The following is a 27,985-nucleotide window of genomic DNA, read 5'->3' on the forward strand; positions in this document are numbered from 1 at the left end:
CTCTGGCCCTAATCCTCCGTCTGCAGAGAGGAATGTCTCCCAGGGTCAGCGGGACCTGGGAAATGGGGAGGTCAGGGCCCCCCTACCCCTGGGACATCCTCCCCACGACGCAGGCAAGCTACAACTTTCCACCAGGGACTTCAGGGGGACTGATCCCCACCCTAGCCCTGCACACACTTGCACGGCTCCTTCCGGCTCTGGGACCCAGAGGGCAGCTGCTCTGGAGGCTGGAGGCTGAGGGCACAGCTGAGCACTGTGGTCTAGGACCTTGTCCTGGCAGATCCCGCAGAATGGACACAATGCACAGAGTGACCAGTAGGTGTGGGTGCTTCTGCTCTCTCGGCAACTCATGCATCACTGAGGTCACCCGCTTCTCTGCCCCCACAGTCTGGCTCATTCGCACACAGGAATCCACCCACGGGTTCTCTCTGCACACAGAGGCTGGCAGGGGCAACCGCACCCCCCTGAGCTGGCAGAATCTTCACTGATGTCACCCCAGTTCTGTTGTCCTGGGCCGTGGCAGAATGCAGGCACCATCTTCACCCGGGGCTTCAGCTCAGCTCTCCACAGACCCACAGCCCCATCCCACAAGAGGCCACACCCTGGCCCCCACCCCAGGCCACAATGCTGAGACCCAAATGTGTCTCCCTGCACCCCCCTGCAGTATCTCACAGAAGCCCCTGCACCTCTAGGCTCGGAGGCCCAGGCCCCCAGCTAGCGGAGCGTCCCTAAGGGTCTCTGCCCCAGGCTGGCTTTGCCACATGTGCTGGGCTGAGGGTCAAGCAGCCCGGGGAAGATGCTGGCACTTCCCACCCCAACCCACTGCTCCCCACCATCCCCAGGAGTCGCCCACGCAGATGGGTCAGGAGAGGGACCTCCACCAAGGGACCTGGAGCCAGCAATTGTGCTGCCAGATTCTTTTATTTAACCAAGTCGGGCAGAGAAGAGGTCACAACGTCACAGACAGACGACAGAAGGACAGAAACGCGGGACAGTGCATGCTGCGCTATGCCGGGACTCGGCAGGGAAAGGGGGACTTGAGTCTTGTCCTTTCAACTAACAGAATAAATAAATACGGTACGCGGAGGTGCGCCGTGGTGGGCGCGAGCTCTAAGCACACACGGACACAAAACAGCTGGTTTGGCGCGGGTCTGCACAGCCCGCGGGGCAGAGGAGGGGCCAGGCCCCTGGACCATGCTGGGGACTGATGGGGGCCAGGGACTAGAGACCCCCAAATAGGAGGGGAAGTGAGAAATGAGGTTTTCCGGGTAGGAGTCAGCCTCCGGGGTGGGGGGGTGGGGGTGGGGAACGAAGCAAGCCTGTGAGAGGCCCAGGGGCTCAGGGCAGGGGTCTCCCCATGCCCAGGCCCCTGGCTCTCGGGGAGGATCCTGGTACTCCATCTCCATCCCTACCTGCTTTCAGAACCTGTGGTTGGAGCCTTGAGGAGCTGGGGATTCCCCAGGGAGGTTGGTTGGGGGTGAGGGGTGGCGGTCCATAGAGGAGAAGCACTGGCCCAGAGCTCGGGCTTGGCTGAGCCTGAGCTGACCTGGCTCTGCTCTGATCTGGGGTAAATTTGCCCTGCATGAAGTTAGAGAAGGTTCACCTTCCTGGAGGAGGTGGTAATGTCTAGAGTGCTTGGATTCCAAGACCACGCTTGTACCCGGGAAAAGCAGCAAGCAGCCGCCCCCTCCAAGTGCAGCTTCTTTTCATCTGAGAAACAGCCAGGCCTGCCTCTGACAGACACCTCCTGCCTTCTAGTCTTCCCTCGCTCCTGCCCCACTAGGTTGGTCCTCCTTCTCGGCTCCTGGGACACTGAACTCAGGAGATGTGTTGGGAAAGCGCCCTGCCTGCTGGGTCAGCGACCCCTCCCCACCCTCTGAGGTACTCAGCCCTGTTCTCCTGAGGCCTCTGCCCCCTTCGCTGCCCTCCTCTGCAGGCTCACCCAGATGTCTGGGACCAAAATCCGTCTCGGCCCTCCATCTGCCCAGCCCACGTGGGCTATCAAAGGGTGATGGCTTCTCTGCTCTGCAAACCAGTTCCACCACGGGACCCTCATCTGCCCCCGGGAGGGACACGCCTGAGGAAGAAGCCACTTCTCCAAGCAGGGCTGGAGCATTCCAGGGTAAGCCACAAGGCGATGGCGTCGGAAGCTGGATTCTCTGCAAGCCACCCCCACCCGGAGCCCCTGAAACCACGGGAAGGCGCGGAGAGGGGGTGCCCACAGAGGCCGGCGCTGGAACTCAAGGAAATCAAGACCCAATCCAGATTGTCGCAGCGAGAAGGGGCCCAGAGAGGCCTGTGCACGCGGCACCCACTGCGGCCCTGCCAGTCAGTCAGCTCCTGTCCTGCAAGGCCGGGTACCCGGATGAACAGGACGCCAGAGCCGGACAGAGGGACACAGCCCTGGGAGGCGAATGCCCGGCTCAGGCTCACGGTGCTTGGAAAGGGAGTTTGCAGAGGGGTCCAGGCCGCAATGGGCCCACACTTCTCCGTGCCTTCAACCATCTGGACAGAGCCCCGGCTTCAGCCGGGCTCCTGATGCACCCAGGCCCGGGTGCCCGCTGAGCTGGCAGCCGGCCTGCCCCTCCTGACTCTGACAACCCGCACAGGTGGCCTCCTGCCCAGGCTCCTGGACACCCCCCATCTAGGGGAGCACCCCTTCCCCTGCCTCCGTCCAGCCAGGGATGCATCACAGGTTGGTGGGGACAGCCACAGGCCTGGTCCCCGAGGTCTTAGGGCGGGGGCTGCTCCCATTCCACACCCACCCCAGCCTCACTCCTGCCTCCACCCCTTCCTCAACCTTGGGAACGGGGAGGGGGGGGGCTCCAGGCTGAGGAGAGAGAAAACACAGCTGAGGGCCCCCGGTAGGCCCAGGGACGGGGTCAGCCCAGAGCCACCTTCCCCGCAGACAAATCTAGGGCCCCAGGGGTGTCTAGCAGGAAGCCTGGGTCCCTGTGCTGGGGCTGGAAAAGAACAGACACCTACAGGGGTGCTGGTGGGCGGGGCGGCACAGGGGCAGAGGGAGGCAAAGCAGGGTGAAGAGGAAGAAGCTGCAGAATCACTAAAACTAAAAAAAGCACAACTGTCGTGGGAACCTCGTCTGGGGACACAGCAGGGCGGGCTTCGGGAGCGAGAGGGCAGGAGAAGGGGAAGCAGAGAGGGGGAGCTGCTGCAGGTGAGGCCAGGGGGCTGGGGGGCAGGGCAGGCAAGGCCTGAAAATAGAGCTTTATATATTTATATTTATATCTCACGTTCCACACACCAACTGACTAGGGGGCAGAGGGAGGGAGGGGGGAGGAGGTGGCACTGAGGTGGGGATCTAGCCAGGAGCGGCTCTCACTGCCCCCAGCCTCGCCCCTGCCCCCCAGGGGGCCTCCCCAAGATCGAGCAGGGCCATGCAGAGGGTGTGGAGGGAGGGGGCTCCATGGGGTGGGGACTCTCGGGGAGGGGCCCCGGGATCCCTCGCGAGCCATCGAGGGGGTCCGTGGGGCAGGAAGGGGGCATCCGGGTCCCCCCACAGCTGAGCAGGCGGTCAGCGGTCAGTTGGGCAGTGTGTCGAGTCCCAGCGAAGCCGCATGCTGCTTGGCACGAAGCCGCAGGTTCTCGATGCTCGTCGTTTTACTGTTCAGGGCCGCCGAGGCAGGTGCCAGGCCGGCCGGGGGTGCCGGCAGCAGTGGGGACCCCCACACGCCCTGGTGGGCAGCAGCGGCCGCGGACAGGGACTGGTAGTAGGACTGGCAGTGCAGGGAGCCCAGAGGGGCCATGTTGACGCCCAGGTAGGGCACGGCGGCAGCAGTGGGGGCCGGGCCCCCTACTTCGAAGGACGAGTAGTGTACCAGGTTGTTGGTGGCTGCCATGTGCTGGCGGAACTGCTCCTGCAGCCGGAAGAGGCTCAGCGGGGAGGAGGAGTAGGAGTGTGAGGGGCCCAGGAGGCCGCCCCCGGGGGCTGCAGGAGCCAGGGCCAGGCTGCCCGGGGAATCTGCAAGCCAGAACAGAACCGCGCACTGAGGACAGGGCATCGGCCTGCCAGGAGGGGCGGCCCCACCCATCCCGTGGCGCTGCAGACAGACTTTGGCTGAGCTCCCAACCCTGGTGGGAGGGCTGGAGAGACAGTGTAGCGGGCAGGGTGCTTGGACCGACCAGGGTTTAATCCCAGCACCCCATAGGGTCTCCTGAGCCCTCCAGAAATAAGCCGGAAACTCAGAGCCAGGAGTAAACCCTGAGCACCCCCCTACCAAAAAAAAAGTCTTGGGAAGGAACAACCCAGGTTTCCTTGGAGGAGAGCCCCGAGCGCTGTCCAGGTCCCCATGTCTGAGCACTGACCCCACCGTGGCTCCCAGCACCTCTCCCCGCTGGGCCAGGCTCGGGGTGTGGTACAGTTTATGCCCGAGCTCGGGGCCTTCAGAAACAGGCTTGGAGTCTCTGCCGCATGTGGGAAGCTCTGGGGTCGTTCAGGGATTCCTGGTCCACATAGGGACTTGGGACTGCTGTCAAAAGGTTTCCTTATTGGGGCCGGAGCGATAGCACAGCTGGTAGGGCGTCTGCCTTGCACGCGGCTGACCCAGGTTCGATCCCCAGCATCCCATATGGTCCCCCAAGCACCGCCAGGAGTAATTCTTGAGTGCAAAGCCAGGAGTAACCCCTGAGCATCGCTGGGTGTGACCCAAAAAGCAAAAAAAAAAAAAAAGATTTCCTTATTAGCGGACAAATAACATTTTTGCTCAGTCACCTCTGCCCGCAGCTCCCTGAATGCACCTCCACTGTCTCCAGCCCTGGGGCCTGCAGTGGCCCTGTCCCTCCTGGCAGGCCACCCCACGTACCGTTGTCAGAACCCTTTTTGCTGCCCCTCCTGGCCTCACCTGCCTTGGGGCTGCCCCTCTTGCAGCCCAGTCCCTTGCTCTCAGCCCCAGGACTCTGCTGAGTTTGGGGGTCCTCGGCCCCTGCCCGGAGGTCCTCCTCCCGGTCCGGCTGGTCTTCGGGGGCTGACTCACTGGCCGACTGCTCGGACAGGCTCAGGTGAAGCTCAGCAGGGGGCTCGCCGCTGGGCAGGCTGGGGGGCTGGTCTGTCTCCAGCTGGGTGTCAGGGGTGGGGACCTCGCTCTTGCCTCCGGTAGGGGCGCCCTCAGCCTCCTTCTGCTTCTGCAGCTGCTCCTTCTGCAGGCTGCGCTGCTTCTTCCGGAACTTGGCCCTGCGGTTCTTGAACCATACCTGGGGACGTGAGAGGCACCACGGGAGGTGGGAAGGAAAGAAGCATTAGGGATGCTGTGGGAGGAGGGCATGGGAGTCCCCTCCCCCATCCCTCCTAGCTCCTCCTCCCGGCCCGGGCATCAGATCCTCCGGGGCAACCCGACTGCCGGGCCGGGTCCTACCTGCACACGGGCCTCCGGCAGGTTAGTGCACATGGCCAGCCTCTCGCGCATCACCACGTCTGGGTAGTGAGTCTTCTGGAAGGTCTTCTCCAGAGCCTCGAGCTGCTGGGCTGTGAACGCGGTGCGGCTGCGGCGCTGTTTGCGGTGCTGGGAGCCATAGCGGGCCTCCAAGATGATGTCTTGAAATGTACAGCCGTTGGAAGGCAAGGAGAGGGGCCCATTTAATTATGGGAAATCAGGTCTGGGCCGTACTTGCTCTGCCCCACAGCAGACACGCAGGCTCCTGCCAGAGCCGTTCCCCTGGGGTGTGAGCCCCGGGTTTCCAAGATTGCACCGCGCCCTCCAGGGCTCCTATGGGCTCCTGCTCTGTCACTCTCCCCCCATAGCTCTCACCAATGCCCTCCTTGCTCAGGTTGGGGCTGGCCGTGAAGGTGACCCTAAGCTCAGAACCCTGTGACTCTAGATTTTCATGCCATGCCGGTTCTAACATGCCGAGACCCTGCATCCCAGCAGCATCCTGGCCTCCGACCACGAGGAGGCAGCCACGAGCTGGTGCTCTCTGTCAGAGCTGGGCCAACACTGGCACTCATGGGCAGTGAATTCTGTCCTCTGGGTAAGAGACACACCAGGACTGTCATCCTGGGAGTCCCTGAGGGCCCAGCTCCATCAGGGCTCAGGAGCACAGGGGGACCCATTGCATCCAGTCTAGAGCCCTGGGGAGTCTCCCTCCAGGAGGAGCAGCCAGAAACAATGGGGGCAATGAGGCTGGAGCCATGTTCCCATGCCTGGAAGCCCATCAGAGCAGGGTGGGTGATGAATGTCAGGCATCTGGCTTAGCTTCCTCTGCAGGGCCTCTCTCCCCACTGCCACCAGCTTCCATCAGAGAATTCTCGATGGCCGGGAAGTGAGTGGTGTCAATCTGTACTATCCATCAGACTCCCAGGGGCTGGGGTCATCTGCAACACTCTTAACCAAGGAGGCGAGCAGCGTCCAGGGCACTGTTCTTTTATTTACTCAGAGGCAGCCAATAGAGGCAGGCTGGGGGGCAGGAGGAAAACTGGGGACACTGGTGGAGGGAAGGGGGCACTGGGGAAGCTGGAGCTTTGTACTCCTGAAACTCAAGCATGAATAACTTTGTAATTCATGGTGATTCAGTAAATTTAAAATTAAAAATAGGGGCCGGAGCGATAGCACAGCGGGTAGGGCGTTTGCCTTGCACGCGGCCGACCCGGGTTCGATCCCCGGCATCCCATATGGTCCCCCAAGCACTGCCAGGAGTAATTCCTGAGTGCAAAGCCAGGAGTAACCCCTGAGCATCGCTGGGTGTGACCCAAAAAGCAAAAAAAAAATAAATAAATAAATAAATAAAAATAAAATTAAAAATAAAGAGGCATCCCCAGCAATTGGAGCCATGGTACAGAGGATAAGGCAATTACCTTGCATATGACAGGCCTGAGTTCGATCCCTGAGTGTTGCTGGGATATAAGCACAGAGCCAGGGGTATGCCCTGAGCACCGCCAGATGCGGCCAAACACCCCGCAAAAGCAAATAAACAGAGGCAGCTCTGAACACCTCGCAACCCGGCACTGATCCCGGACCAGACTGGGCCCTGCCACGATGCAGGTGACTCAGGGCAAGAGAGGGGGTGGGGACTTTGTCCAGTGGAGTTTGTGGCCTCCAGTGGGTGGGGGGACGGAAGGCGGGGCCTCCACACAAAGGCCCACCTGGAGCTCTTGCCCCTCCTGGAGAGGAGGTGCTGGGGAACTGAATAGTCCCTCCCTCTGTCCCCACTTCAGAGTTCAGGACCCCTCCTCTAGGGTCTGGAACCTGCTGGGTGATCCCACTAGGGTGGCACAGGGCACTGACTCCCATTGCATCCACCTCCCCTCCCCCACCATCTGCAGTAGGTGACCAGGACTCAGTTCTCCCCCACTGAGCCTGCGGAGGCCCTAACCCTAACCCTAACCCTACAGGCATGTGTGTGTCCACCCCACTCTCCCTTGTAAGCCAGCCCCTCACTCATATCTATCCCATATTCCTGGGTCTTTGCTCATGCTGTTGTCCATCTTTGCCAGACCTTGTAAGGCTGAAACTCTGCACGTGGCCTCCAGGAAGCCCTCCCTGACTACATCAGCTGATTATGCCGCTTGATCTTGATTCTGCCATGCCCTCTCAGGGGTTCTTGGTGATCTGGTCTCCCTGGAGATGCCCAGAAATTCTCTGAGGCCACTTGGCAGGGGGCTGGTATCACGGGTTTAGCAGCTGCTTGTGGTTTGACCTGGGGTAGGTTGGGGTGGGACCCCGGGAGACCTGTGATTCTGCTGCCACCAAGCAATGACCTGTGGGCCCAAGTTGCAGCTCCAGACTTGGGTATGACCTCGAGTCCCTGCCTCTGTGGAGTCCCTCCCCGCACCCAGTCATGGTCTGGGCAGGCGGGCACTGCCACCTCCCTCTTGCTAACAGGCTCGGGGGAGAGACGCGAGAGCAGACCTGTAGTGGTGCCACCTAAGCTCTGATTCCCAGCAGCCCTGGTGTCTCATTCGCCCACCGAGTTCCCACCTCGCTGAGCCTCAGTGTCCTGGCCCAGAAATGAGAGGCCAGAGCCGCTGCCGCTGGGAGGTGAAGGGGTGATGCGGCCCCTGCCCATCCCACGGCTGTGCTCCAGCCCTGCAGCCCACCTCTCGGCTCAGCTCCGCGACCCTCACAGGCAATCTATCTCCCTGTGGCCCAGGGGCCGGGTCCTCCTGAGCCTCCCAGAGGAAACTTTCTCCGCAATCTCCATTTTCCAGGGCCCACTCCCTGCGCGCCCTGCTCGACTCGACTCGGGTTCCCCAGAGCCCTGCCCCCGCGGCCCTTACCAGCCAGGCGCTCGGCCAGTGTGAGCGCGTGCACTGAGGGCCGGTAGTCCGGGGCATGCTGCGCCTGCTGGGCCGCCTGCTGGTGCAGGTTGTACATGGCACTGAGCGAGTTCATGGCGTGCAGCGAGTAGCCGTTCACCCCGTAGTGCTGCATCACGGCACGCGCCTGCAGGTGGGGAGGGGGAGAGAGGCTATGAGGCCGGAACCGAACCGCCCTCCAGCGGGCTCACCCTATGGGGTGCCCCACCTCGCCAGCCACAGCTCGGGTCTGCCCACAGGACAGTGGCCCAGCTGTAAGCGCGGGAGGGAGTCTGCTTTTCAGTTCCTTCACGTGCACATCCGTTCGTTGCGCGGGGTCAGTGTGCCTTGGCGAACTCCGTCCCTGGAGGCTCCATCTCTTTCCCAAGCTGCCCAGCCCCGGCGCGTTTTTGCCCACACTTGGTGTTTATTCAACCATTGCTCACAGAGGCCATGTCCTGAGCTGGACCGGGACATTGAGGCATTTATTTGGGTGAAAGTGAACGAGCACCCCAGTGTGCTACAGGCACAGAGAACACCGCAGCCCTGTGATACATCACTGCCGTGACCGCCCTCCACGCTCACACATTTCCAAGAAGCAAAGGAGCCGAGAGCAAGGAGCTGCACTTACAAACGAGTCTGCTGCGGGTTTGGGACACAGCGGGGACCTGTGGGGGCCACCAGCTCATCCAGGGCCTGCCCCAGCGCCACGGCTTCTGGCTCACTCTTTGCTGACCACTTTATCAGAAGCGTCTGTGCCTGACGGCACCAGCACCAGACTGTCAGGAGCCCTAGGTCGCTACCCATCCTCTTCCGAGCATCTGCTCCCCACACTTCTGTATCTGCCCAACGCATCACAACTGAAAACAATACAGGTGGGTGTTTCCTGTTTCATGGGTTGGGAGGAGGAAGGGGATGGTCAGGGCAAATGGTGGGTCCATTTGCAAAAACGGGCCCCAATATCTCAGCTCTCCACCCTCACTGGAACAGACTTGGGTATGCATAACCAAACCAGCGAAGCATGTGCACGCAGGCAAGCGAGCAGCACAGACCTGCACACAAACGCTGTTGGCCAGGTGTTGACATTCACACACAAACTCAGTAACATTCACAAACTCAGGGTCTTTATTCCCACAGTCCTGCACAGACAGGCAGACAGTTATCGCTCCAGGCAGCAAAGGCATTCCCTCACGAACAGCACATTCACACACATCCATATGTCACACATAATCATTCCTCACTATTTATTAAACACTCAATGTTTCTGCCTTCGTGGAACTTACATTCCAATGCAAGAGGGCTATGTAGCAAATACATATCAGTAAATACATATCAGAGTAAATACGGTAATGGAGAAGGTAAGGGACGGGGGGGGGGGGGGGGGGGGAGGGCTGGAGAGATAACTTAGCAGGCTGGATCCAGGCTCTCCAGCCAGAGACCAGGGAGGGGCCCATTCCAGTACTGCCTGGTCTCCTGATGACCCTGCTGGAAGTGATCATCAAGCACGGACCTGGGAATAGCCAAGAGCCCCACTGGTTGTAACCCAAGAACAACAATAACAACAAAAGCAAGGGCCTGGAAACATAGTGCAGTAGCTTGGAACATCTGCCTAGCAAGCCAACAATCATGAATTGAATCTCCTGGTCTGGCACATAGCCAGCATGATCCAGAGCCTGGCAGCTCTCTGCTGGGGGTGACCTGGAACTGCAAGCGTTTCCTGTCACACCACAGAAACTGCTATGAAGTGCAGGGAGCACCAAACTAAATGCATAAGCAGCACAGTTCGGAAGTGTGACCCCCAGTGAGCATGTGTGAACAGCCTGACTTAAAGTGTGCAGAACACCACAGCCACAACCAACAACAGCAATGCAGGGAAGGGGGAAGGAATAAAAACTATAATTAAAACACAAAATATCTATTTGGAAGGAGGAGGTTTGGGCCAAGCCTGTCCATACTCAGTAGCTACTCCCTCCTGGGTCTGTGCTTAGAGCTCACTCCTGGCAGCTCTGGGGACCATGTGTGGTGCTGGGAATTGAGCTGCAGTTTGTTGCATGTAAGGCAAATGCCTTAAGCTCTACGATAACTCTCCAGCCCCTAAAAATATAATGAGATATCTTGGGGTGGGGACATGGCTCAGTGGTAAAATGAATGCATGAGACCTGGGTTCAATAGATAAGGGAGGGAGAGGGAGGAAGAAAAGAAAGAAGGGAATAATAAGAGGGAAGAAGGAGGCTGTTTTAGAGCATGTGATCGGGGAAGGGGCTCTCTGTGAGCCTTTGGAGACCTGTGAGGCATTGGGGAAAAGGCTTTTCGGGTAGAAGAAACAGCAAGGTCAAAGGCCCTGAGCCAGGAACACTGGGAGCAGAAAAGCAGGAGAACCAGGGCAGCTGGAACACAGAGACGGGGAAGGGAAGGAAAAGGGAAACAAGATTGGAGTCAAGACCAGAGCTTGGGGCTGGAGCGATAGCACAGCGGGTAGGGCGTTTGTTTGCCTTGCACACGGCCAACCTGGGTTCGATTCCCAGCATCCCATATGGTTCTCTGAGCACCGCCAGGAGTAATTCCTGAGTGCAGAGCCAGGAGTAACCCCTGTGCATCGCCAGGTGTGACCCAAAAAGAAAAAAAAAAAAAGACCAGAGCTTGGCTCAACAAGCTGGGACACAGGCTTTGCATGTGGGAGCCCTGGGTTCCATCTCTGGCAACACAGTCTCCCAACCACTGTGGGGAATGACCTCTGAGCACTTAGCCAGGAGTATCCCCCATCATCAGCAGGTGTGCCCCCAAACAAACACAAGGAGAAAAGCTGAACCCTGAGGTCCTGTGGAAGCTGGGTTAGCCACAGGGTTCCCACCAGGGCGAGTGGCTGAGGGGGACAGAAATGGCAGAGGCAGAACACAGTTCAAAACCAGAATTCACATGATGGCTGAGGGGCTGACTAGGTTTGGCTGGAGCAAATGAAAGAAGATGGGAGCATTAGGGAGAAAGTGGGTCTGAGGGGGGGGGAGTTGGATTTGAGGGGACACGGCAAGAGTGAAATATGAATCCACCTTCCAAGTCTGAGTGTGGGACTGGCGATGGGACCCGTGAGTCAGGAGCGGAGGCTGGATTCACAGATTGGGGTGGATGCTCACACACACACACCAGTCACTTGCACATCCAGAGTGTGCTCTGGAACCCCAAAACAGCACCCCAAAGAATTCTAAGGAGGAAAGACAGACATAGTTACAGAAATTGAACATGGGTCAAGCAGAGAATCTGATCAACCAAGCTCAAAGCCTGAAAAATATTTACATTTACTATGTGCCAGTTTACAATTGCAAAAAGTACAAATGACAATAAAACTAAATATCCATAATATAGAATTAGGCCTTGTATGGAAACAATAAGAATACTGGAGAGATAGCACAGCAGGTAAGGCATTTGCCTTGCACAAGGATGACCCAGGTTTGATCTCTGATACCCATATGGTTTCTGGAGCACCACTAGGAGTGATCTCTGAGTGCAGAGCCAGGATTAAGTCCTGAGCACTGCCAGATGCCTCCCCCCAAAAAAGAGAAAAGAGACAAACAAAAAGATGATTACCTTAATGGAAAGGGGAGGCTCAACAGGGGAACAGATTGAGACCTCAGTGGACTCTGCATGCAGGAAGCCCATGTTTTTTGTTGTTGTTTGTTTTTGATTTTTGGATCACACCCGGCAATGCTCAGGGGTTACTCCTGGCTCTGCACTCAGGAATTACTCCTGGTGGGACCATATGGGATGCTGGGAATCGAAGCCAGGTCAGCTGCGTGCAAGACAAACAGTACTATACTATACTATATCACTGTACTATAGCTCCAGCCCCAGGAGGCCCAGGTTTAATCCCTAGCACCATGACTCCCCAAGCACCACGGGGGGCAACTCCCAAGCACTAAGCTGGGAGCAGCCCCTGAGTCCACAGCATGTGGCCCCAAACAGTGCCCATTATTAAAGAGAAAATTGTATCATAAATAGAATCATGAAGAAGCACAAATAACCAACTCATAACAGAAGGGAAAAATAAAATAGAACCGAGTGGATGCTGCTTTTCCACCAATCACTTTAGCAAATCTGAAGGAAAATTGTTCCCAGGATTATCAGGAGGAATGGGACATGGCCTCCTTCCTCACGGATGAAAAAGTTTCTGTCCGCATCCAAAGCCCTTAAAGAGCATCTCTGACCCACCGGCTGCATATCCAGAAACGTATTCTTCAAACGTTCAGATCTGCATATAAGAAAATTTGCTGGGGGGCTGGAGCGATAGCACAGTGCGTAGGGCATTTGCCTTGCACTCGACCGACCCAGGTTCGATTCCCAGCATTCCCATATGGTCCCCCAGCACTGCCAGGAGTAATTCCTGAGTGCAGAGCCAGGAGTAACCCCTATGCACTGCTGGGTGTGACCCAAAAAGCAAAAAAAAAAAAAAAAAGAAAACTTGCTGGAACTCTGCTTGCAAGAGCAAACAATTGGGAATCTCATTGTTTATCTACAGATGTCTCTGTCTCACTGTCCATTTCCAGATAATTTCTCTGTAAACGAGGGCACAGTTGCAAGCACGAGGAAGCGGGTACTAGTTTGAAGCACTGCGATGTGTCTGACGTTCTGATGCCCACCAACTACTGTGAAAAGGAGGAAAAGGTACCAAGTTCCTGATGATACCCCACCTTTGGAATGTGTATATAAATATGCATACAAGAAAAGTCTTGAAGGTTAGAAATATTTTGGTTTTTTTTTTTGTTTTGTTTTGGGGTCACACCCAGCGGTGCTCTAACTTATTCCTGGCTCTGCTCTCAGACATCACTTCTTGTGGGGCTTTGCGAGGGGGGTGGGACTTATAGGATGCCGGGGATCAAAGCAAGCAAGCACCCTACTCACTGTACTATTACTCTGGCCCTATGTCCTGGAATGTTAACAGAGCTTGGGCCTGAGGACAAGACTCAGAGGTTGAGCAACTGCCTTGCATGTTTGAGCCCTCGGTTTGATCTCAAAAAGAACAAACTTGGGGCCGGAGCGATAGCACAGCGGGTAGGGCATTTGCCTTGCACGCGGCCGACCCGGGTTCGATCCCCGGCATCCCATATGGTCCCCCAAGCACTGCCAGGAGCAATTCCTGAGTGCAAAGCCAGGAGTAACCCCTAAGCATTGCTGGGTGTGACCCAAAAAGCAAAAAAAAAAAAAAAAAAAGAACAAACTTTGAGGCCAGAGTGATAAACAGGAGGGCACATGCCTGCAGATAGCCCACCCAGGTTTGATCCCATTTAGCCCCTTGAGCACCACCAGGAGTGATCCCTGAGTGTAGAGATAGGGATAAGCCCTGAGCAGCACTGAGTAGAGCCCAAAAGCAGAAACAAAACAAAAAAAACTGCAGAAAATAAACTAAACCCAGAGGTTCTTTCTAGGAAACAGCAGCTGGGTAACAGGTGATCCTCACCTCCATGTTCCTGCTTCCTTTTCTGAAGCTAGGGGTGTATTCTAATGGCTGAGGGATGGGGCTGGGCTCCAAACGGTGTCCTTAGCTCCAAGCTGGGAAGAGGAAACAGTGCTCAGAAGTAATTTTATCCTTCTCCCCTCCCCAGGCCAGGCTGGAAGCTCCTCCCTCCTCGAACTCAGGGGCTTTGTTGCTCCAAAACTCTGCTGGTAATGTGGCAAGTGACATTTTAATTGGCTTCATTATTGCTGATCTCATGGTTTTTGATGCATGACAGGTATTTATTTATAAACTAAAACCAGGAAAGGTACCTCTCTGCACCCCAAAATGGCCTCAGCCCTCTGACCTGCTGATGGTCTCCCATTCTCTGCCTGCGTGTCCTCTACGCATCATTCCAGCTTCATGTGCTCTCCCTCCCAGCACCAGCAAGACATCACCACGCCTGCTTGTCACCTCGAAGCCTGGCTCCTGCAATGCACTCCAGCTCGACTCCTGAGCACTGCTGTCCTTATCCCTCTTCACTTTTAAGAAAACCTTTATTGGGGCTGGAGCAATAGCACAGCGGGTAGAGCGTTTGCTTTGCACGCAGGCGACCAGGGTTCGATTCCCAGCATCCCATGTGGTCCCCTGAGCACCACCAGGGTAATTCCTGAGTGAAGAGCCAGGAATAACCCCTGTGCATCGCCAGGTATGACAAGAAAAGAAAAGAAAAGAAAAGAAAAGAAAAGAAAAGAAAAGAAAAGAAAAGAAAAGAAAACCTTTACTGGGGCTGGTAGGTCCTTGGCTTGCATGCAGCTGACCCGGTTTGATCTATAGAACCACATATGGTCTCCCAAGATGTGCCAAGAGAGGTTCCTATGCACGGGGCAAGACTATGTCCTAAGCACTTACCTGAGTGTGAGGAAGAAAGGGAAGGAAGGTAGGAAGGAAGGAAGGAAGGAAGGAAGGAAGGAAGGAAGGAAGGAAGGAAGGAAGGAAGGAAGGAAGGAAGGAAGGAAGGAAAGGAGGGAGGGAGGGAGGGAGGGAGGGACGGAGGGAGGGAAAGGAAGAAAGGAAGGAAGGAAAGAAGGAAGGAAGGAAGGAAGGAAGGAAGGAAGGAAGGAAGGAAGGAAGGAAGGAAGGAAGGAAGGAAGGAAGAGAGGGAGAAAGAAAGAAAGAAAGAAAGAAAGAAAGAAAGAAAGAAAGAAAGAAAGAAAGAAAGAAAGAAAGAAAGAAAGAAAGAAAGAAGGAAGGAAAGAAAGAAAGAGAGAAAGAAAGAAAGAGAGAGAGAGAGAAAGGGGGCTGGAGTGATAGCACAGCGGGTAGGGCGTTTGCCTTGCACGCGGCCAAACCGGGTTTGATTCCCAGCATCCCATATGGTCTCCTGAGCACCGCCAGGGGTAATTCTTGAGTGCAGAGCCAGGAGTAACCACTATGCATCGCCGGGTGTGACCCAAAAAGCAAAAAAAAAGAAAGAAAGAAAGAAAGAAAGAAAGAAAGAAAGAAAGAAAGAAAGAAAGAAAGAAAGAAAGAAAGAAAGAAAGAAAGAAAGAAAGAAAGAAAGAAAGAAAGAAAGGAAGGGAGAGAGAGAGGGAGGGAGGAAGGGAGAAAGGAAGGAGAAGAGAAGGAAGGAAGGAAGGAAGGAAGGAAGGAAGGAAGGAAGGAAGGAAGGAAGGAAGGAAGGAAGGAAGGAAGGAAGGAAGGAAGGAAGGAAGGAAGGAAGGAAGAGAGGGGAGGAGAGGAGAGGAAGGGAGAGAGAGATAGGGAGTTTCCTCCAAAGCACTGCTGGAAGTAATATATGATCTATCAAATTGTCTATCAAACAAAACAAACAAAACAACCCTCTCTCCATCAAGACTTAGTTTAACCAATACCTTTTCAGAAACAGGGCTCCCCAAGTCCACCCTGAGAAGGCTTCTCTCCTCTCTCCAAGTCCTAGAAATAAACAGTGCTGACCACTCCACCATCAAAGCCATAATCATCAGAGCTACCATTTACCAGTGACTGTGCTGGGAGCCAGGCACCTCACAAAAGACTTTTCCCAGCCCAATTCCAGTGCCTGGGGATCCAATGAGGATACGGGAGTCTGCCCTGCTACCCCAAGTTCCTCTAGGGCAGAAAGTGTCTCTTGCCAGTGACCCAGCCAGATCACAGAGTCTCAGGGCTCAGGAGATGAGGATGGGATGAATGAATTAATAATAACAACTATTTAGTAAATGCCCCCAGGATCTCCATCAATCCTCCACCACCTAGCAGGCAAGCGAGCTGCTGACACCCCCATGGCAGAGGCGGAAATGGGAGGTGAGAAAGACTGGCACATTGTAAAGGCTGCAGCCAGGAAGCGGTGGAACAGGTTTGCAGGTGAAGCACTTCCCCCCAGCTAGTGTTTCCTAACCCCAGTCACGGAGGCCATCTCTCCCTCCCTGACGGCCAGCACCTCTGATCTAATCCAAGGCAATAGATGGAGAGCGAAGAGAAACACATTCCCTCAGAGTGTGTCATGAATGCAGCTCCATGCAAACCCAGTCTTCCCAGCAGAGCTCCTCACTCCCCATCCTCTTCATCACTCCACGTCCCGACACTTCTGAGGCCACAGAGAGCCTTGGCCTATGGCTGCTACTTCCAATCTGAATCACCCACACATGGTACTGACAGCTCATCTTGGTGTTCGTGGTGCCCTGTGCCTGCAGATGCAGGATGCTGAGACAGGCCGCATAACCGCACGCGTGTGTGTTTAAGTGTTGTCTTTGTTTATTGATGGGACTCCATGGATGTGCATGGGAATGAATGAGTGTACGTGTAAAACCAGAGAAGTCTGCACTAAGGGTACCTTAACCAGAAATCATGTGGATCGAAAGAGTCTGAGAAAGAATAAGCAAGAGATAAAACAAAAATAAACAAATAAAGAAATTTAAATTGAGTTGATACAGAGATACAGGCAGATTAACATCAAGGAAGTAGGTTAGTCATTCATCTCTTAGTTTCTGTAGCATGTAGCACGCAGAGCCCGATAAGGTCAGTGTTTAGTAAGCAGTAAGTATCAAATTGAAAAAGAAAAACCACCAAAGCTGGTGAGGTAGGCCGGGCCCGCCCCCCCCAGCCTAGTTTGATGCCCTAGACCCCAGGCCTATAAGCTGGATTTGTGTGCGTGTGTGTTGGGGGCTGGGGGAGAAATCCCTGCCCAGTGGGATCTTTTTCCAGCTATTGGGCATCACTAACCCTTCCTCTGGGCTCCTCAGCCAGGCCCAGCAGCTGGAACGGCAGCTGGCAGGGCACACCCAGCTCTGAGCTCTGTGGCTCTGGAGGGAGGCAAGGGCGGTCAGGCTGGGGTCCTGCTGGGCGCGCGGGCACTTCTGATCAGGGCCCCCGCACTCCTGGCCCCAGGCCGGGCCCTGCGTGGGCTCAGCCCACTGCACACTCCAAACAGAATCAATTATATATTTAAAAGGTGCCGCCCCGCAATTCCTGGCGAGCCAGGAGAGTCATCCATCATGGCGCGGCCGCGTTTCACAAGCTGTCGAATTGTGCTTACATTGGTTAAAAGAATCTTTATATTTCATTAAGCAAGCAGATCGGCGGATCTCCCGCCACAGGCACCATATAGATGGCTTTAATTTTCCAAATCTGCAAATGCATCCGTTATGTCCCCGCGTCGCTGCTGGCTGCGGCCTAATGCCCAGCCAATCGAAGAATCAAGCAGAATTTTATTAGGGGGCATTTTTTATAAATTAACAGCAGCACTGCTAGGAAACCGCACGCAAGGCGTCTTTGATTAAAAGGAAAGTGGCTCCTTCTCTCGGCCACCCCAGCTCAGCCAGCCCGCAGGCCTGCCCCTTCTCTCTTCAACTCTCCCTGCCTTCTTGGGACTTTCTTTCTCCTGCAATGTCTTCTCATTTGCTCGCATGCTAGGCAATGCACGGTAGGACAACTTTGTGGAAAGGAAAGGGTAGGAAGCAGGGTGGGGGTCAGCAGCCTTCTCCATGCTGCTGGTCTGCTTTCGTCCATGGGCGGACCCGCCAGCTCCTAACAAGGTCACCCCCAGGCAAAACCTGCCCCACTCCAGCCAGCTGCAGCAGGGCCCCACTCATGCCCACAACACAAGAGACAGACATGCAGGGGACAGTCACTTGCTTCAAGGCCCCTGGCTACCACAACAGTGGCCAGAACTCCTGGGAGACGAGGACTGACATGACCCTGAAATAGACTCTGGTGGTGCCTGTCCCCGGTCGCTAACGGGGCAGGATGGATGAAAGCCGACTGAGACCGTGAACTTCCTTCCCTGAGCACTGCTACTGCCCCCGTAACCCAGAGGTTCCCTAGTGACCCCTGGGGGGTAAAGGTCCCTGCAGCTGTCCTTTCTACTTAGCAGTTTAGAGACCAAGATGGAGAGCACATGAATACACGAACATGGACAACAGCCAGGACTGCCAGCCCAGCCGGGGCTGCCGTGTGACCCAGTGATAGCCCTACCATCACTGACTTCTCCCAGCATTGTATGTACTAACCCAAAGCTTACCAAGGCCAGAGAGAACACTGTCCTGAGTCCTATGTAATCCAGACTGGCCCAAGAGAGGCCAAGGAGTAGAGATTCCTATGTGTGTTTGGGCGGGGGGGGGGGGGGGCGCAGGGCGGGGACTGAACAAGAGGTCTCCTAGCTCTGAGTTTGGGTGGACTGAGGTTTCAAGATTTCAAGAGATGCTCCATGCCAAGCACAAGCCAACACTCAGGTTTGGAAACCTCCATGATGGGAGTCCTTTCCGGGATCCATAATGATCTCCGTTCCACTTTAAGGACAAGATACTGAGCCTCAAAGACATCCCCCTTGGCTGACCTGTTCTGGTATGGCAAAGACTGACTCCCACCCCATCCCACCAAGTGCTCCTGTTTCCACATCTGTGTCTAACCCAGAGCTGCCGCAGTGGAGTGCATGGGGTAAGGGGCTATAAGGCCCCCACCCAGCCTACGGCCACGGGTCTGGAACAGACTTGAGGCCAAGCTAGCTCTCTTGCTCCCCATCAGAAGTTGCTCATTTTATGGAGGCTCCAAGAGTGTCACATCAATTCTCAGCCACCGTGGAGTGTCACAGTTCCCAAATCTCTTTTACATTGGCAGTCCAAGGTGCAGAATGTCTCAGTGGGCCAGAGCTCCAATGATTCCATGACCCCACATAGCCACAAGGTCATAGAAAGAAGCCAAAGACACACTGTCAAGACAAATCAGGGCTGATGGAGAGACATGCTGCACCAACTGCTTCTGTCTGCCTAGGAGTCAGGGAGATGGTGCAATGCACCTACTGCAGACCCTCACTCCCGCCACCCTGCATCAACCTGTGCCTCCACTGCCCCTGGGAGCGCACACTGAAACCCATCTCCAAGGCTGGAGAAATGTTTAAGAGGCATCATGCTTTGCATGAGAAAAAGGCTCAGGTCTTGTTCCCCCCACACACACTGCACCATACCTAGTGCCCCCGTAGCTCCTGAGTATTTCTGGGTATGGTCCAACCTCCCCCTTCCCAAAAAAATATAAACTAACCTATTTTCATCTCCCTATGCAAAATAAATGAACCTATCTCTCAGGCCAATGATCTCAGGTTCCTTCAATTTCTTTTGTTTGGGGGGAAGGAACACACCCAGCAGTATTTGGGGGGAAATGCGGGATCAGGAATTGAACCCACAGCTCCCACATGCAGAACATGCTTTGAGCTTTATAAGCGATTGCTCTACCCCTAAGCCACATTTCTTATTTTCTTATTTTGGGTTTTTGTTGTTTGTTTGTCTGGGGGCCACATCCTACTGTACTCAGGGTTTACTCCTGATTCTTTGCTCAGGGGTTACTTCTGTTGGTGCTCGGGAACCATATGGACTGTCAGGGATCCAAGCGAGGTTGGTCACTTGCAAGGAAAGCGCCCTGCCCACTGTACTCTTGCTTTGGCCCTCAAAGCCTCATTTCTTGAAAGGCATCTCTAAATTCACCATGCGGGGGCCGGAGTGATAGTACATCGGGTAGGGCATTTGCCTTGCATGTGGCAGACCCGGGTTCAATTCCCCGGTATCCCATATGGTCCCCCATGCACTGCCAGGAGTAATTCCTGAGCATCACTGGGTGTGACCCAAAAAGCAAAAAATAAATTAATTAAATAAATAAAATAAAAATAAATAAATTCACCATGTGCTGTTATTTTGCTCACTCCTAACACACCAATGTCTGGAGACATTGAGACCAGGTCTCCAGAGTCACCATGCTCTGCCCTTCCCTGACTCCTCTGCCCCCACCAATACAACTTGGAGTTTTCCTGATCCCTCCTATAGGCTTAATCTCCCCCTTTTCCAGAAAGCCTCCCCTGGTAACCTAGGTTGGGTCACGTGACTCTGAACCTAGTATTACTTCACCAAACTGTAGTTACCAGTCTGCGTGCCTTTTGCCAAAGATACAACAATGAATTTTACCTGATAGAGAACTGACAGTCAACATCCCTCCGAATCCTCACAACAGTCTCCAACCTGACTAAAGAGGCAGTTGAGTCCAAGAACTCACAGGGCACTCACCCAACACCGTGGTCAGACAGGCAGTGAATGTAGCCACAATGCAAAGCGGGAGTCTCACTCCATCTTGTGCACTCGGTCCCACCAGGAGCCCCCAACCTCCCCGGCTGAGATCTTTCTGGCAGGACTGGCTCCAGGGCTGGTACTCAACACCCAGCACAGGGCACACTGGACCTTCACACCACAAGACAGAGCCACTGTTTGTCAGACTAAGGACTCTGGGGTAGTGGAATGAATCCCGGAGGCTGAGAATCTAGCAGGTTGATAGAAGGAAGAGAGGGGACTAGCTCCGGGTGACTGAGAGGGACAGCACAGTCCAAAATAAGTGACCCAAGGCAAGCCCCTTTACCCTAGCAAGGAGGACTCACAACCTCCCCAGAAGCCAAGTCATGTTCCCCAGCCCCAGCCTGGTCATAGCTGCAGTTCTGACTTGAACATCCCACCTCATCCCTGTCTAGCTCTTCACCATGTCCCAATCCCCAGTGGCACCTGGTACAGACCCAGGGCACTCCACATGGCTGTTGCCAAGGTCCAAAATCTCTGACTCGCCTTTCTGGCAGAGTTGAGGGCCCCCAGAGAGGACCGAGGCGGGCTCCCTGGGTGTGTCCCTGTCAGGCATGGGCCAGCAGGGAGCCGGCGGGCCCTAGAGCTCTTCAGTTCTCTGGAAGGAAATTCTCACCTTCCCTCAGGGCTGTGGGGGTGGAGGAAGCACTGGAGGGAAAAGGTCTGGGGTCTGGGGACAGACCCCGCCCCTTCGGGCCCCTTGGAGGAGCAGGGCGCTTAGCTCCCTACACAAACTGTTATCCATTAACATCCAATTATCCCTCGGTCCGAGCCATTAATTATAAATCAGCCGCTAATTGGGGTAATTAGCCCCCCGCAGGCTAATGGGCCGAGACTGAGGGAGGCCCCTGTGCCTAACGTCTATGAGTTTTATGTTTGAGGTGCTACTGTTTTGGGGGTGGGGGGGACAACGAAATCAGGCGGCCGGCATTGTTGGGGGTTTGGAGTTTGTTTTTTTAAGCAGCGATATATGGCAGGGAGAGAGAGACGTCGAACGAACAATTTTTGTCCTCCCCCCCACCCCAATTCGTTCCCGGTGTCGGTTCTTGAGGGTTACTGGGCCGCGGGGCGAACTGCGAGATTCCCCCTGTCCTTTCCCGCATAGCTGCAGCTGGGGCACTACGCCGGCCGACAGAGGGAACAAGGGCGAGTGAGTGGGGCGCAGAGAGGAGCAGGGTGGCGCCGGCAGGTTAGGGGTGCTGGCCTCGTTCGCCTGCTTTGCTCGGCCTGAAGAACCCGAAATTGCGGGGCCACTCGGAGCCGCTTCTCCAGGTCGAGCCGGGGCCTGCGAACTCGGGAGACACTTGCAGAGGGGCGTGTTGTGTCGTGCGGGTTCCGCTGGGGCGCGGACAGACCGACTCAACAGACGACGCCCCGCAGCCGTGACGCGCACAAACCAAGGTGAGGGGCCCCGGTGGCTTCGGGGCGCGGTGACGCAGCGCCCGCAGAGGCGGTGACCTGGCCCCAGAGGAGTCATCCCGGGTAGGAAACGCACTCGGGACGAGAACCCGCGGGTCCGGGGGCAGCTGCCCTCCACCCCGAGTGGGCGGGACCCGGCTCGAGTCCGAAGACAGCGCGGCCAGGAGCGCGCTCCGGGGTTGGTGCGCGCTGGGACTTCGGCCCATTCGGTAGTGCCAAGGCCGACGCGGCCGCGGAGCTCGGCCGGTCACTGGAAGGAAAGAGACGTCGCAGGACCGCCCGACTGCCCGCAGGAGCGCGGGAAGCCCAGCTCAGTGCTCTTCTAACCGCCCGGGAAACTGAGGCGCACGGAGGGGCAATGACCCACTCAAGGTCAATGGGTGGGGTGCGGGACAAATGCGCAGAGCTGAGCGCACCCGCACGCCCCCCACCCCCAGCACCCCCGCCCCGGCCCCGCCCGCCTGCTCGGTAATGGGCTTTGGCGGCGGCGTCGCCCCGGGCCTTGATTAGATATTTATTGCTGTCATTTACATGGGCACCGCGGGGCGGCCGAGCGGGAAGTGGGAAAGGGGAGTAGAGAGGGAAACGAAGTGGGGTGGGGGCGGCTCCGCTAAGCCCGGGCAAGTAAGGAGCGGTTGGCGGGAGTGGGGGTCAGAGCGCAGCCGAAGTTGCAAGCGGCGGCCCCTTGGGCTGTGGCACCCCCACACATAGCTGGAAGTGTGGGTGTGTGTGACGGTGTGAGTGGCCCCTTAAATTAGACCCGTGTGTGCATTTAGGCGCTGTCAGTGGACGCGCCAGGCTGTGCTCCTGGGGTAACTTGACCTGTGATTTCTCACCTGGGTGTGAGTGAGCCCAGGTGATCCTGCCACCATGGCAGAACGTGGGTCAGCGAGGGTCTGTGTCTTTCCATGTGGCCAGCCCAAAATGTGCCTATATGCAGGATTGGCTCAGAAATGGGAAACTGTGAGGGGGCTGGAGCAATAGCACAGCAGGTAGGGCGTTTGCCTTGATCGCATTGACTGGGGTTCGATTCCCAGCATCCCATATGGTCCCCTGAGCACCGCCAGGAGTAATTCCTGAGTGCAGAGCCAGGAGTAACCGCTGAGCATTGTTGGGCATGACCAAAAAAGAAAGAGAAAAGAAAAGAAAAGAAAAGAAAAGAAAAGAAAAGAAAAGAAAAGAAAAGAAAAGAAAAGAAAAGAAAAGAAAAAGAAAGGAAGAAAGAAAAGAAAAAGAAAAGAAAAGAAAAAAGAAATGGGAGACTGTGGTCCCTAAGATCCAGGCCTCCTCCCGAGCTGATTCAAGGGCTCCATGACCAAACCCAATTGGGTATCCCCACCAGAGCCCAGGTTTCTGGAAAACTGGCCCATGGGGCTGTGGTCCTGGTCAGTGCTGGGTCTGGGGATTCTGCTCGGTGGCTCCAGGCATGGGGTGAACGAATGCTGCAGATCCAATCCCCGAAGCAAGTTCTGTCTGCACCGGAGATAAAAAGCCATAATGTCCCAACCACGGAGATCACAGGCATGAAAATGGTAGGAACGGGGGTTCAGGGATCCCCCAGACACTCACCAGCTTCCCTCACCCCACCCCACTGAGTGGAAGAGTTCCAGTGACCTGAACGCACGGCCTGAAGTTGCCTTCGCCCGGGGCGGGTTTCCTGTCTGCCCCTCAGCCCTCTCTTCCGCTTTCCACACTGGGTCTAAGAGGCAGGTTCTCAAGTCCCAGCAAAGTCCAGAGCCCCTGGGGTCGGCTGGGGTGGGGGGAAGGAGTTTACCCTCATCCTAAGTAGCAAGCCTCTGATTCTCCAAAGACTGTGTCTACCTCCAGCCGCAGAGAGAAATTTGAGCCAATTATCCGGATAATTTGCTCTCACTAGGCAGTAAATTCGATTTTTTTCCCTGAATGCCCAACATATGCATTAGCACAGCCGTTTTGCAAGGAGAGGAGGTAGGGACTAAATTCCCGGCTCCTTGGGTAGGTTCCTTCCCTTTGCAGGGAGGACTGGCGAGGCCCAGAGGCAAAACTGAAAAGCTAAAACTAGTAGGTAGGGGCCCCGACTTGCTGGGAAGACGAACACCAGCCGGCACAGAGTCCCCAGTACAGGGAGCAGACACCAGTCACCCCATGAGTGGCGGCCGCTGGGACCCGCACAGTCTCCTCCACGGGGCCCACGGCACCTCGATGGGGCCAACAGCCTCCCCACCCCAACCCGGACACTCATACACATCCATTGAGTCAGCTCAGGCCCCAGTCTTAGAGCCAGAGCCACCCCCAGAAAACCAGTCAGGGCCCCAGCGGGTCCAGAGCCTCTGCAGACTTTCCCAAAACGAAAACTACTGCCTGGTGGCCCGGGCGGAAACGACTCCGCCACTGTGCTCCAAGCTGAGCTGCTCCCCTTTTCTGACGAGGGTCCAAACACGAAAAACGGGGTACGGCGAAAGGCCATGGATCCCGGCCTTCTCCCACCTCACCCGCAATCCGGGGTTCCCTCATCCTACAAATCATAAGCCTGAAGAGGCCGTCAGCCCTCACCGAGTTTGGCCGCCGCGGGGAAGGCTTCGGGGCCCCAGATTTGGGGCAAACGCGAAAGCGAGAGGTTGGGCTCAGACCCCGGCGCGCACCAGCCGGCGGCCCCTGCGCTCGGCCCGGAACTTGTGCTGGGCGGCGAGAAAGTTTAGCTCGCGGTGTCCGACACATCGCCTGTTCCCGACCCAGGGCGAGCTCCAGGATCTGGGGGCGCCGAGACGGGAGGCCCAGAGCGTCGGGGCCCTGGCAGTTCCCCCAGCCCCTGGGCCGCTCGCGCCGGGCGCAGCTGCAGGACGGGCCCAGCCTGCGGTTCCCCGCCGGCGCTCCACCGACCCACGCCAGTCAGGTCGCTGGAGGCGAAACGAATTCCCGGGGGCTAGAGCCTCTGCCCCCCAAACACCCACGTGGGGGACCTAAGGCCGAGGCGGCGTTCACGAGGGCCAGCGCTGGCGGGGTGCTGAGCCCCCAGCCCCGGCAGGAGAATTTGTGCGGAGACGCGGGTCCCGAGAGTAAAGACGCACTCGCCCGCCGCCGAGTTTGAGAGGGAACGGCGCGGGCGCGACGCGAGCCCACGGCCCTGGCACTGGCCCAGGCAGCGCGGGGCGTCGGGGACGCGGGAGCTCGGGGGACGTGGGCGGCCCCTGCGCCCCCCGGGCGGAGACCCGAGCTGCCGGCCGCGCCCCCTCCCCAGCCCGGGCCCCGGGCTTCGCGACGCCCCGGGCCGCATCTGCTCCGCATTACCCCGGCCACCTCCTCCCCACCCCCTCCAAACTGAGAAGGATTTGTCTCCGCTTAATATCCAAACCTTTTTTGTATTTATTTTTTTTCAGGGGCGAAGTAATATCTTCCAAATGAGGCAAAACCGTGACGGATCCGAAGCGTTCTCTGCGGGTGCCTGCGTCTCCGCGGGCCGAGGCTTCCGACACTGCCTCGGAGTTCCTGCCCACGGCCCTCCTCGCTCTGCTCCCCTCTCCTCTGCTCCCCTCTCCTCTGCTCCCCTCTCCTCTGCTCCCCTCTCCTCTGCTCTCCTCTCCTCTCCTCTCCTTTCCACTTCTCTCCTCTCCCCTCCACTTCTCTCCTCTCCTCTCCTTTCCTCTCCTCACGTCTTCTCTGCTCTCTGTCTCTGTCTCTGTCTCTCCGTCTCTGTCTCTGTCTCTCTCTCCCCCCACCCCCCTCTTCCCCTCTTTCGCTCTACTTGGGCGCTCTTTGCGCCTTCTCGTTCTCTCTGCCTCCGTTTGCAGCGTGGGGGAGCGCCGTCTGTCTCCCCCTGTGCGTGTCCCTCTGTCTCCCCACGATTCTGTCTCCCTGGCCTTCCCCTGACGCAGTCCGTCTCCACGTCCCTGACACCGTGCAAACTTTCCGATCCTTCGAACTGGCCGGGAGCGCGGACCGCAGGGGAGGAGGCGGTCCCCAGCGCCGCCGGCCACGTCCTGCCCGCCCCGGCTCCCCTCCCGGCTCGGCCCGCCAACCCCGCCCGCTCGCACCTGGTGTCCCCGGCCCGCGCCGCCGCCGCCACTGCCATCTACGCGCGCCACGGTCGAGGCTGGAGTTTTAAACGGCGTTTCCCCCGCGCCCGGCGCCGATCCACGCGCTCCCCAGTGGCCCGGGTGGCTGCCAATCACGCGCCGCGCCCGCCCCTGCCCCGCCCCGCCCCGCCGGTGCGGCCCAGCGGCTCCCGGTCTCGGCGGCCCGGGTCCCACCGTCTGCGAGTCCGTGGGCCCGGCTAGCGTCTGTCACTGACTCCAATTCTCCGCTTGGGTCTCTGCAGAAGCCAGGACGATCCTCAGGGCTTAGGAGGAAACTGGAGAAATCCTCCCTTCCCAAGGTCTGGTCCTCAGCAAGGGCTGGAGCAGGAGGGTAAATGCAATGGCCTTGGGGACTCCCGGCCTGACTCCCACCCTCACTGTGCCTCCAAGGTCCCAAGCTGCTGCGCGCCCGCGCGCGTGTGTGCGCGCGCACACACACACACACAGACACACAGACACAGACACAGACACACAGACACACAGACACACACACACACACACACACCCTCTCTCCATGGTTCCACGCTGCCTGCAGCCCTCACCAACCCCGCGCCACCACTCCATCCAGGACGAGCACTCAGAACTCACCGCCAACGCACTCAGCCCATTACACAGGATTGCTCCAGCAGCTGTCGCCTGTCAGAGGCCTCGGGAGAGGTCCTGCGCTGGTGACTGCTGCACACGCAGCACACACATTGGTCTGAAGGGGGCCTGACTTCCAGGCAGAAATCCGGGTTCTGAGACCCTCCTGTTTTTATCATGCCCCACTGCTGCCTGCCGCTGGTGGGCAGGACGGTGACAGGGTGACAGGGATCTGGAGCTGGCTTCAGGACCAGGGGACTGGAGCCCCGCCTCCTAAAGAAAGGTGTGTGCCATAGGGACAGGTGAACGCCCACATTGCAGGGGTGCCCTAGTAGCAGGTGACTGGACTGAAGCTATGTGCTGGGTGGGAGTGACTGGGTGGGCCCTCACCTAAGTGTGGGAAGGGAGTGGAAGGTTAGCTGACCGGGTCTTTGCTTACTGTGGCAGAGACTGTAAGTCTCCTGGGAAGTGTGTCCTTGTGGCCTGGGACTTCCAGGATCTCTAGTGTGTGTGGCACTGTGTGCTGCACATGGCCCAGCGGTGCAACGCTGCAGAGTTCAAGGGCGGATGTGAGCTGAGTGGCAGGGAGGGGGGCAGAGGAAAATGTAGGCATATCATTGTCCACTGTGTCTGGGACCGCGGGACCCTATCTTGGCATTCCCTCTGGACTGTGAGTAGAGCACGAAGGAGTCCAGATCCAGAGAGCTTGGCTGTTTGCTTGATACAGAAAACCCAGAGAGGTGGCTGTGGTGGCTGTGGTGGCTGTCCCGGCTGCCTGAGACTCACAGTCCAGGCTTGGAAGAGAGGAGGCCAGGAATTTGGGGCTGGGCGGGGCAGAGGGGCCACAGACAGATTTGAGGGTGGAATCCTGGGCTGAGTGAGGGGCTAAGCGCCTCAGAAGGGGGCGGGGAGTTGTGGCCTCAGAAGGGAGGGCAGAGGAGGGGGCGGTAAGAGGATTAGGCCCGCTTAGACCCTTCTCTCCCACCAGGATCCCCCACCCCCACCCCCAAGCTCCAGAAAAGATTTCTTCTGCCAAAGCAAAACCGTTTAGGCTCCATTTGAAGGGACAAGAAAAGTGGAGGCGGGGGGCTTTAAATAACCTTTTAATTTCCCTTCAGGGATCTGGCCCTGTGAGGGAGGGAAAAGGGAAGGGAAGGGGAAGGGAGGAAAAGGAAGGGGAGGGAAGGAAGGAAGGCGGAGGGGGGTGGGTGAGGGGAAAGAGAAGGGAAGAAAAGGGAAAGGAAGGGGAAGAAAAGGGAAGGGAAGGGAGAAGTGAAGGGAAAACAATGGGAGAGGGGAAAGGGAAGGGGAGGAAAAGGAAGGGGAAAGAGGTGAAGGGGACTGGAAGAGGAAGGGAAGGGGAAGGGAGAGAAGGGAAAAGGAAGGAGGAAGAGATCCAGAGGGAAGGGGAGAGAAGGAAGAGAGGAGAGGAGGGGAAAGGGAGAGGAGGGGAAAGGGAGAGGTGGTTGTTGGCTTAGATCACTCTGGATAGTGGCTGGACATTTAGACATGCTGGAGAAATGTTGGGAAGGAATGCTGTCCCCCCCAATCCCTGCACATAGATCATTCCAGAGCAAATCTAACGGGGTCCAGAGGTACGTGCACTCTATTCCACACACAGAACTGGGTACAGGGGCACAAGGAGAGGGCCACAGGC

The 27,985-nt window shown here is 56.9% G+C and overlaps 1 protein-coding gene across 2 annotated transcripts; it reads right to left on the minus strand.

Moving 5' to 3' along the window:
* Positions 1–1,280: 1,280 nt before the first annotated feature.
* Positions 1,281–25,798, minus strand: DMBX1 (diencephalon/mesencephalon homeobox 1). 2 transcript variants are annotated; one of them, XM_004620526.2, is made up of 5 exons: positions 25,705–25,798; positions 8,228–8,393; positions 5,370–5,548; positions 4,860–5,208; positions 1,281–3,979 (listed from the first exon to the last, which is right to left on the minus strand). In XM_004620526.2, exons 2-5 carry the CDS (start codon positions 8,379–8,381, stop codon positions 3,540–3,542), a joined length of 1,122 nt encoding a protein of 373 aa, XP_004620583.1. In that variant the 5' UTR covers positions 8,382–8,393; positions 25,705–25,798; the 3' UTR covers positions 1,281–3,539. The 2 variants fall into 2 exon arrangements, with proteins under 2 accessions (XP_004620583.1, XP_054993318.1); XM_055137343.1 differs by lacking the exon at positions 25,705–25,798 and adding an exon at positions 25,026–25,156.
* Positions 25,799–27,985: the final 2,187 nt, after the last annotated feature.

Source organism: Sorex araneus, chromosome 5 (genome assembly GCF_027595985.1).
Source record: "Sorex araneus isolate mSorAra2 chromosome 5, mSorAra2.pri, whole genome shotgun sequence".
Lineage (NCBI taxonomy): Eukaryota > Metazoa > Chordata > Mammalia > Eulipotyphla > Soricidae > Sorex > Sorex araneus.